The sequence below is a fragment of the Acartia tonsa genome, chromosome 7, assembly GCF_053477335.1.
Source record: "Acartia tonsa isolate MP-2025a chromosome 7, ASM5347733v1, whole genome shotgun sequence".
Lineage (NCBI taxonomy): Eukaryota > Metazoa > Arthropoda > Copepoda > Calanoida > Acartiidae > Acartia > Acartia tonsa.
In genome coordinates, this window is record NC_137266.1 from 50,279,987 (window position 1) to 50,291,593 (window position 11,607).

Consider the following 11,607-nt stretch of genomic DNA (forward strand, 5'->3'; position numbering starts at 1 on the left):
TTAACAAACAAAATTGTATTACTTTATGTTGAATTCAACCACCCCCCACCCCACCGACATTTTATTTCTTTTCAAAAAAAGTTTTAAAAAATTAGGGGTTCGGGGAGGGGGGTAAGTGACCAATCCCCTTTGTGGAGCGGGTAATTTTTTTTCCAAGGGTGATTTATCTTGGGAGGGTGGTGGTATTTTCCCCCAAAACCTTCCCAGGGCCTATGAGATGCTACATTTTGTAAAGGAGAATCTTATCGGTTCAGCGGGTATTAAACTCTTTCGTGACAACGCCTCTTAAGGGGCGTTTCTTTGTATTACCACAGAAGCTTTTCTCCTATTTCTAGCGGGGCCAGATGCCTAACCCTGCAGGGCAATCACCTATCAAAAGCTATTGTGAAAATACGAAAACACGCCCCTTAAGAGGCGTTGTCATGAAAGTGGCTATACCCTGTACATCTTTTAGTTAAATAGATCCGTCAGACACACATACATAAAGAGGTTCTTTTACTTTATTATAAGGATATTCTTTAGAGTCTTTTAGCAGCAAAGTTACTTGTACCTTTATTCTTCTTGAATATCATCCATATTCAAATTATTCAAGTTATTGATAAAAGAAATTAAAACACTTGGTGTATCATAAAGCAGGGATTTAAAGAGATAAGACAATGGCCGATAAATTGATAATACACAAAACTACCCCTTCATTTAGCGGTTGAAACGTTTGGACACTCAACTAAATAAAACAACCAATCAAAATTCAATAAAAGTCCCCAAGGTTGTTAGGCTAGCGAATAAGAAAACGGTATCATATGACTTTGGGGACTGGTGTAATAAACAGTCAAATGTCCCCTTCCTCCCTGATCATAAAGTGTAACATGAAATAAACACATAAATATCATTGATTAAATTTTGAATTAACAAGAATGACAAAATAGATAAAAGCAAAGATATGAAACAGTAAGAAAAACGAACAATAACACTTCTAGAGTGTCAGAACTTAATAAGCACATAGTTTTCTTATCAGGATGTTTTTAAAAAGTCATAGAAGTCCTCGTGCCTAATTTGAAATATATAGGACGATTCTAACAATCAGCGTTGTCTGTAGGGATGGTCATACCTTAAATTGAGGAAAGCTTTGCTTTCAACAAATAATTTCGAAATACAGAAAGAAGTAAAAAAAAATTTTTTGCTTTCACTAAACGAATACAGTGGTTTCGGACCACTAAAAAATTGTCATTTTAATGGTATTGCTAAATTATTACCAATTGCTAGAGTGTCAGAACTTAATAAGCAGAATATAAATTTGTATGTATTCTTACATAAAAGTAACATGATGCCTTTATGAATTATATAGTTTTCTTATATGTGCAGGGAAGGTTTATAACTATTTTTCGAAAGAGAAATACTAGAAGAAAAAAAACATAACTTCTTATTTTTGAAATAAATGAATAGGATAATTCCAACATGGCTAAATTATCGAAAAGAACTATTCGTTACGGACGAACAAAAAAATCGTGATTCGCTTTAAAAATACATGAAATGGATTTATTTTAAAATAAATATTTTTAAATTTTAAAGAACGGATCCTTTTAGTACTGTAGTTGCTGAGATCTTATAGAACAGCTTTATAAAGAGCTTTGTTTTACTTTATGTTCAAAAAGTATTTTAATATAAAAGAATCTTAAGTTTTTAATTTTAAACTCCTTTGTATAGATTTAAAATTTTTATCAATTATTAAATTATAACATATCTAAAAAGAAATATATATAAATAATCAAATAAATTTGTAATAATATCTAGTTTAAGACATAAGGTATTTAATGGCTTTTTTAAAGCGAAGATTTTCTATAATTAGGGTCAGTCCGGCCGTACCTCCGTAACGGATAGCTTTTTTTCGTTAATTTAAGCGTGTTTTAATTGTCATATCTATTTCAAACTTTGCATGATGATTCCTGTAGTAGTTAGAAAGCGTAGCTACTCTATAATCGTTTAATAACAATTTTTGTGAGATATGATTATCCGAGTAATTTTTTAGTATTGATTCCTATTACAATAAAGTATAATACAAGTCCTAAAAATGTCAGTATGTCCTTAAACAATATTCTGTATTTAGTTTTGCAACAAATCTACGTATTATTTTGTCAAAACTTATATATTTATATTAAGTATATTCAATTCTGACACTCTACATTCCATTTCAGAGCTTCGCTTTTATTAATGTTGTCATCCTTTTCTTTACATGTATCAACTGTAAATCGTCATACTATTCAATCCTATGTAATTAAAACATGTGAGAAGGTCAATTTGTTGAACTCATTTGTATTTCTATGTTTGATTGATTTATATTTGAAGTTGTATGTCAGGCATCTAAAGTGATAAGACATTGGCCGATAAATTGATATACATTCTCAATAATGCTACACGAAATTATCCCTTGTGAAAGTTAAAATTAATGGTTGAAACATGTGACACTAAACTTAATGAACTAACTAATAGTTAATAAAAATTCAAAAAAGTCTCAAAAGTTGTTAAACCAACGAATAAGAAAACGTAAATATAAAACTTTGGGGACTAGTGTATTAAGCAGCCCAATGTCCTCTCCTGCCATGGTATGTATGTATGTAGTCTATTAAATGAAGAAATAGCTGGAATACATAAAAGCTTAAAATGATTATGAATAGGAATAAAGATTATAAAAGAAAGTAGTAAGATGTCTGTCCGTCTGAAGCTTAAGATCTTGGTAACCGCTGGACCGATTGGGCTCTTTTCTTCAGGGAATATACCTACTGGTCCTGGGAAGGTTTTAAGCTATTTTCTTAGGGGGTTGGACACCCCCAACCCCCCAAAAAATGAAAAATACGCTCCCCCCACTAAAATTCTTTTTAAAACAAAAAACAAACAAAGGGAATTCGACTACCCCATATCATACTAATGACTAAGACCCTAGCATCAATGGTGTAGGCATTTCTTGGGAGGGAGAATAAAAATAGCCTTAAACAATCCCAAGACTCGAATTTGAACCTAGCAAAAGTGTCTGACTCTGATTATGACGTAAAAAAAATAGCCAATGAGAGTCCACTATAATTTTTACCATATTGGTCAATAACAATGTATACTGGCCTCTCACTTGATACTGGATAATGTTTATGGACATACTTACATTTTAAGGACTTGATTATAGAGTGGCTTCGCTTATGCTATTGTACTTTGTTGTCTAAGGAATCTATATACCAAAAATCAGATCAAAGGGATAATAAAGTCACATAAGAATTTGTTGTTAAAAAGTAAAAAATCAATATGTTTAAAATGGACGTACAGACATTTTGGTAATGATTATAGAGTTGCTACGCTTTCTAAATCGTACCTAACTACCACATAAATCAGCATACACAGTTTGAAATCGATAGGACAATTCTAACTTGCCTAAATTAACGAAAAAGCTATCTGTCTCGGACGTACAGACGGACGGATGGACCGACCCTAATCATAGCAAAGCTTCGCTTTTAAAAAGGACGCGCACCAACTATCCCTTTCCCTAACAAAGACAAAAACCAACACATGATCAAATCCCTCCCCCTCCCACGCTATTCTCACAGATGTTGTCACGTGACCTGCCTGATATAAAACATTAACATTTTCAGAATTCCTGTCCCTGTCTTTACTATAGCTTGGCATATGAATAAACTTTGTAAACTAAAGTGACTCTTTTAAAACTTTTGAAATTTCTATGAATAAGTAAATCAATTCTTTCTATGTTATTTTGAAAAATGTGGGGGGGGGGGGTCAAAATGAATAGTGGCTGCGATCCTAACATTTAGGGACTTTGCCTTGAGAGGTCCCCTGGAGTGGTGCTGTCGCTTTATTTCCTCCCAATAGCCTGGAACCTTTCCATGTGGAACAATTAGTCCAGATGTTTACAAGATCTTAAGGTACTCATTAAAATATAGGAATGAATTGTTTATTTTTTTTTAATTAAGCAAACAAAAACTTGATAAAGAATATAACTCTGATTTAAATACAGAATGATATAAATATTACTAATACTTACATGTGGCTCGTCAAGAAGGGAGGGGACATTGTGGTGTTTATTTTGCTAGTCCCCAAAGTTTTATAATAATGTTTTCTTATTCGTTAACCCAATAACTTTAGGGACTTTTATTGAATTTTGATTGATTTATTTATTTAGAGTGTCCAGACATTTCCACCACTAATTGTAATCTACAGAAGCGATGGTTTTGTGAATCATCAATGGATTTGGACATCAATTTATCGGCCATTGTCTTATCCCTGCTTTGATATACAAAAGTTCACTGAAAACCTAACTTGAATATGTCATTAATGCATACAAACTAAAACACTTGAAATTTGAATGTTATTTATTGTTGATATAATTATGGCTAGGCTGTAGTCCTATGTCAGAGCCCCGCATGGTAACATTATCATGTTACTTAGGTTAGTAAGACATATTTTATAACTTTGCAGCAAACTTACATACAATTTTGTTTAGACTTGTAAATTTATATTCTGCTTATGGTTCTATACTATAAAGTGTTAATGTTCGTTTGTCATCCTTATTTCCTTGTAAAATACCATCTTGTAAAAATATTTTATGGAGGAGTCTAAGAAAATAATTATTTCACGTGAACTGTAAGATAATCAAAAACTTTCTTATGGTCAAAAGTGTAAAAAAGTAAAAAGTGTAGGTCAGTAAGATAACATTTTATAATTTTACTTTTTTAATATTAAAGACATCAGGATTTTGAAGCTCCTCATAGTGCATATAAAAATGGCCTAACATTGGTCAATCAAAATGTATACTGGCATTGTCATGTAACTGGTAATTTAGTCTGTGTTTTGGCCTATCATTGGTCATTTGTATTGTATGACCTATATAGAGCTTAAATTCTTACATTAGTTTTAGGAAATCAAACACTTTGCAAAGTTCAAAAAAGCATTGCTTAAAAGAAAATAGTTAAACTTTTATTCAACCAAAAAAAAATGTAGGCATTAAATTGGTGAAAATATAAAAATTCTTTAGTAAAATTTTCTGATGAAAAAATACAATTTCTAATATTCTCAACTATAGGTAGAAAGGCAATAAGTATAAATATGTAAGATATGAGGTTTTTTTTCTGTAAGTTTTATGAATATAAATAGTTAAAGACAATTAAACACCCTACTAATGTCAAAAAAGCATAAATCAAATGTAATTATTTGAACTTTCATTCTATAAAAAAGGTGAAATTATAGAAACTTAATTATAAAATTATAAAAATGTATTCTTTACATTTTAAAGTATAGACAAGCTACCTGACGTCGATTATAAACTGGTTTGAAATACAACAAGTTGGTGGTTAGAACCTAGCGTGCATGGATTTGAATGAATTGTACCGCATTCTTATTATTTTTCTTAGGCAAGGGAATCTGAAAGTTTGGGTGGGAGTAATAGCAACCTTGCTAGGTGCTCAGGTTGCTACCGCCAAACCCTTTGATACTCTAGATGGTTGGGCAGCAGATAATAGAGGTAAGTAGAAAACTTTTGATACTCTAGGTGGTTGGGTTGCTTATAATAGAGGTAAGTTTGATACTCTTTATGGTTGGGTTGCAGATAATAGAGGTAAGTAGAAATTTTTTGATACTCTAGACGGTTGGGTTGCTGATAATAGAGGTAATTTTGATTCTCTAGTTGGTTGGGTTACAGATAGTATAGATAAGTAGAAACCTTTTAATACTCTAGATTGTTGGGTTGCAGATGATAGAGGTAATTTTCATACTCTAGTTGGTTGGGTTACAGATAGTATAGGTAAGTAGAAACCTTTTAATACTCTAGATTGTTGGGTTGCAAATAATAGAGGTAAGTAGAAACCTTTTGATACTTTAGATGGTTGGGTTGCAGATAATAGAGGTAAGTAGAAACACTTTTGATACTCTAGATGGTTGGGTAATATTGGTTATCCTATCAGATGATATAGACAATAGAGGTAAATAGAATGATACATTTGTTTTAGAATAACACGTTACTGACTAATGAACCTAATACTAAGAACCTAAGAATCACTTTGTCCGTATTTTATTTTCCTATTTATTTTTAAATTTACTTTTTATTTCTTACCCATATTTGCGACAACTTTCACTACACAGAAACTTCCAATTTTTAACATTTACAAAATGCCCTGCTTCATTGATTCAAGATCTATATCTATATGGGAAATAAATGTCTATGAATGAGCTCAAGTTCTCCAAACATTAAATGTTTAAAATTCCTAGTAATTTATAAAATCAATCTTTTTTTTCAGGACTAACCAAAGTAAATGATCAGGAACTGGTTCTGGTAAAAGATGGAGTTTTTGCAGTCTGCTATTTACAATTTCGCACAGATACCTATGTTGTTGATAAGGCCACGGTAAACATATTATTTAAATATTAAACTATACTCTCTAAAATTCTGGGACAAGGGACTAGGAACCTGACAAACAATTCTAAATGAAAATTTCTCTACCACCCACTTCCCTTTAGTTAAAAGTTACAGCACAAAAAAGTTTTATGCCACTATAACATCCAAATTTTTTCAATTCAAAATGGAATTAATTTACTGAATCACATCCCCTGCTAAAAATTAAGATTAATCTATCACCCACTTTTTTACACTTTAAAGTTTTGTATTCTTATATAAAATCGCATATTTGTAAATTTAGTTTTATAAATAGACATTGAAATGATTAAAGTAGTAGAAGCTTTTTTTTGAAAGAATCATAACATATGTATTCGGCCTTTAGTGTACATGACTATTGTAAGTTGCAATCTATTTGAATGAGTATTATTTGGTACAGTGTGTTTCATATAAATTGTCTCACTTTGAATTCCACGGTAAAGAAAGAAAAGCTTTATCATTCAACTTAAGACTTATTATTGATTTGATAAGTTTAAGTGAGTTAAGTAATTTTTCATTCAAGACAAAATTATAAAAGAAACATAAGCTACCTCAACCCTTTGTGTAATTATATTAATCAAAGGAAATAAAGAAATTTTTCAGCTTATAAAAAATCATTCTTTCAAACATGAATCTTTATTGTTGGGTCAAAATTTTCAAGTATGAATTATTGTTTGTTTTTCAGGTAAATTGTACAAATCTTGATCCTGATTCATCTGGATGGGATCAGAGGGTTGGACTTATTGATCATCAATGGACATTTTACACAGAAATAGGTAATATCCAAAATCCATATTGTTCATAAATCGTGTTTCTTAATGAAGGTTAAGTTGGTTAAAGTAAATTCTTTAAATGTTGATCTGCAACATATTTTTTAGATGGAACTCTTTACCAAGTAGAGGCTGACATTGAATTAAATACAGCAACAAACTTGATAAATTATCTGGAATTATGTTTCACAGCAGCTTGTGATTACAGCAGTGAACCTGTTTGTATCACATTGGTTGTCAGCAGCAGTAGCTCATCCAGTTCAAGGTATAAAGTTGGTTATATACTTTTTATCAATTATACTAGTCTATAATATAAATTGTATCATTTTTAGAATCACTTTTAACAAAGCTTGCAAAAACATCCTCAAATTTAACATATTTGTTTTTAGTTCAAGTAGCAGCTCAAGCTCCTCATCCAGCAGCAGTTCCTCATCAAGCAGCAGTTCATCATCTAGTAGCAGTTCCTCATCAAGCAGCAGTTCATCATCTAGTAGCAGTTCCTCGTCTAGTAGCAGTTCCTCTTCTAGTAGCAGTTCCTCATCTAGTAGCAGTTCCTCATCTAGTAGCAGTTCTTCATCTAGCAGCAGTTCCTCATCTAGTAGCAGTTCCTCATCTAGTAGCAGTTCTTCATCTAGTAGCAGTTCCTCATCGAGCAGCAGTTCCTCATCTAGTAGTAGTTCCTCATCTAGTAGCAGTTCCTCGTCTAGTAGCAGTTCCTCATCAAGCAGTAGTTCCTCATCTAGTAGCAGTTCCTCTTCTAGTAGCAGTTCCTCATCAAGCAGCAGTTCCTCATCTAGTAGCAGTTCCTCATCAAGCAGCAGTTCCTCATCTAGCAGCAGTTCCTCATCTAGTAGTAGCTCCTCATCAAGTAGTTCTTCATCTAGTAGCAGCTCCTCTTCAAGCAGTTCATCATCTAGCAGTAGCTCTTCTTCAAGTAGCAGCTCCTCATCAAGTAGCAGCTCTTCATCAAGCAGTAGCTCTTCATCAAGCAGTAGCTCTTCATCAAGCAGCAGCTCTTCGTCAAGTAGCAGCTCTTCATCAAGCAGTAGCTCTTCATCAAGCAGTAGCTCTTCATCAAGCAGCAGCTCTTCATCAAGCAGCAGCTCTTCATCAAGCAGCTCATCATCAAGCAGCAGCTCTTCATCAAGCAGCAGTTCATCCAGCAGGTTTACATATTCATTTAATATTCAAATAATATTTTTTAACACATTGCTTTGTTTTCTAATGAGCTTCCAAATAGCGAATTAACTTAACTTTGATAAATCTTACCCAAGGTTGTTCTAACCAATTTACTCAACTTATTTGTGTAAAAAAGTATATGTTCTTTATTTTTTTATTACTATATAAAATTTTATTAATCTTTATTATCTTCAGCAGTTCCAGTAGTAGCAGCCCAAGCAGCAGCAGTCCTAGCTGTAGCAGTCCCTTATCTAGCTCAAGTACTTTCTCAAGCTGCAGTTCTACCCCAAGCGGATTTGTTATGTTGCTTAGCTCCAACCCTTCAACATCTTCAAGTTCTACCAAATTGTCATCGAGCTTATCAAGCTGTTCCTCTTCATCGACAACAACTACCACTCAAACTACAACAAGTAAGTTTAACATTGTTCTTGATTATTTACAATTACTTATGTGGTTTGAGAGTGCCCAGAAAAAATATTTGCAAGATCAGTAGATACATTCTCTGAAAAGCACATCCTAATCAGTTCATTGGTTAGTGAAATCTTAAGGCACAAATAAACCAACAATTATGGACAGATATTGTTCTACATTGTCTTTAACATATATTTACAATTACTTTTTTAAAATACATTTTTATTTTATTTCAGCAACAACCACAACTACTACTACAACAACTACAACCACAACTACTACTACAACAACTACAACCACAACTACTACTACAACAACTACAACCACAACTACTACTACTACAACAACAACAGTTACAAGTATGTAATCTTTTAAATTTAAAAAATTGGTCAAAATCATATCAAATTTATCTTTTTTCTATTCATTATTCTATAATTAATTTTAATTTTAGCAACCACTACAAAGAGAGTTATTGTTGGATCATCTGCAACTACAACAGAAGGTTTGTGACTCTTTGAAATAAATTTTATTTAATACCTATATTTCTAACAACATTTACTACACAGAAACTCCTGAGTTATAACAACTACAAAAGATCCTCTCTTTGGGGTGGGTTTCGAACTGGCCAAATATGGGTAGATTATCCAACATTCTATGGTCGAGCTATATAGGACATCAAAACTATGTTATTAATAAATATACATAACATTCTTATGATTGAGCATTATGTTTATTTACAATCAAAGTATATTCTATCTTTCTCTACAGGAACAACAACAACTGCAGGTCCAACCACAACTACTACAACGACAACTACAACTACAACTACAACAACTACTACAACTACATCTACTACCACTACTACAAGTACAACAACTACTACAACAACAACTACAACAACAACTACAACTACAACCACTACTACAACAACAACTACTACTACAGGTACTACAACAACAGCAACTACTACTACAGGTACTACAACAACAGCAACTACTACTACAGGTACTACAACAACAGCAACTACTACTACAGGTACTACAACAACTGATACTACAACAACCACAACTACAACTACTACAACAACCACAACTACAACTACCACAACAACAACCACAACTACAACTACCACAACAACAACCACAACTACAACAACAACTACTACAACTACAACCACTACCACTACAACAACTACAACTACAACTACCACAACTACCACAACAACCACAACTACTACTACAACAACTTCTACAACCACAACTACTACAACAACCACAACTACAACAACCACAACTACAACAACAACTACCACTTCTACAACAACAACCACAACCACAACTACAACAACCACTACTACCACCACAACAACTACAACAACCACTACTACCACCACAACAACCACAACTACAACAACTACTACAACAACAACAACCACAACAACTACTTCAACAACCACAACTACTACAACAACTACCACAACTACTAAGGCAGCTACAAATGCAGGGTCAAGTGCAAATGATCCAATTTTTGAAAATACTGGTTCATATGTCAAGTTCTAACTTACTATCTAAATCTCTATTGTATGTTAATATATTGTATTGGTATCACACTCAGATTTATAAACCTATGTGATTGTCCTATTAGTACTAATTATTATTTATTGTATTGACAAGTGTCAAAGTGACTAATGCTGTGATATATTGTAGTAAAGAATATTGATCAAATTTTATATTTATTTATTGTATTTTTTTATAATTAATTTAGACTTGTCATGGTTGTGAAAAAAAGTAATCAATCAAAAATGCATTTTTCTTGCATTTTTGCTTTTTCAGATTTTGATAGTTTTTATTTACAACCATGATGCTTAGTATGTAAGGGACTCTAGATTTAAGGAAATTTTAGATATAAAAAAATTTTATTATTTGTGTTTGATAATGTTTAAATTAAAAAAAAATAAAAGTACCTTCAGCAGAAAGCATTATGTGTTTTTCTTTTTATTCTTTTATTGAATTTTAATTGTTTGGTTCATTAGGTTGAGTGTCCAAACTTTTCAACCACTAATTGCTGCAATTTAAAGAAGAGTAATTTTATGTTTCATCGTTGGGGATATACATCCATTTATCAGCCATTGTCTCACTCATTTAGTTCCCAGCTTTATTTACTAGCAACTTCATCCCTAAACCAATTAAATATAAAACTTCCCTGAAAGTAATGTTTCAATTTATCAAGTTGTTAATGAGATCTTTTTGTCAGGGGTGTATGTACCTGGTTCCTTTTTTCCAGGGTCCAAAACGTTTCAGACAGGCAGATATTTCAAATTGTAGAGTTGCTTCGCTACTAAAAACTCTAAAATTCCTTAACATTAATTTTGCGCTTTTTGACACCATTGAAAGCCTTTGTTTTGTACAAAATCCCACCTCCCCCCCCCCAAAAAAAAAAAATATATCAAGGAATTAACAAACCATCATCAACATTCTTCATTTTCTTCACTTTCATGAAACTATCCCTTTAAATTACAATAGCGGCTATGTTCCTAGAGGCTTCTAGGTGGTTGGAAGGGTGTCACTCTCAATTATAGTTTTAAACACAATATGTTTCTGCTCCTGTGTAGGACGGGAAGTCTAGTACACGCCACCTCGCGGAGAAAATTCTATTGGTATTTTTGGCGATTTCTCTGGTTAAGTCATCAAAAATATCAATTAACCTTTTCAGGATCTATGATAAGCTACACTCTAAAGAGGAATTATATCAATTCGGTAATTAACAAAACCCTTCGGTTCAGACAGAGATTCAATTACTTTTATAAAAACTAGCAGCTACGCCCCT

At 32.5% G+C, this 11,607-nt stretch overlaps 1 protein-coding gene across 2 annotated transcripts; it reads left to right on the forward strand.

Annotated features, from left to right (window-relative positions):
- The first annotated feature begins 4,384 nt into the window (after positions 1-4,384).
- On the forward strand, positions 4,385-10,756 carry LOC145323933 (uncharacterized). Of its 2 annotated transcripts, XM_080166536.1 has the most exons (11): positions 4,389-4,443; positions 5,406-5,515; positions 6,288-6,394; positions 7,107-7,197; positions 7,300-7,456; positions 7,581-8,357; positions 8,566-8,780; positions 9,018-9,140; positions 9,233-9,283; positions 9,550-9,726; positions 9,757-10,756. In XM_080166536.1, exons 1-11 carry the CDS (start codon positions 4,433-4,435, stop codon positions 10,338-10,340), a joined length of 2,403 nt encoding a protein of 800 aa, XP_080022662.1. In that variant the 5' UTR covers positions 4,389-4,432; the 3' UTR covers positions 10,341-10,756. The 2 variants fall into 2 exon arrangements, with proteins under 2 accessions (XP_080022661.1, XP_080022662.1); XM_080166535.1 differs by having other exon boundaries at positions 4,385-4,443; positions 9,550-10,756.
- Positions 10,757-11,607: the final 851 nt, after the last annotated feature.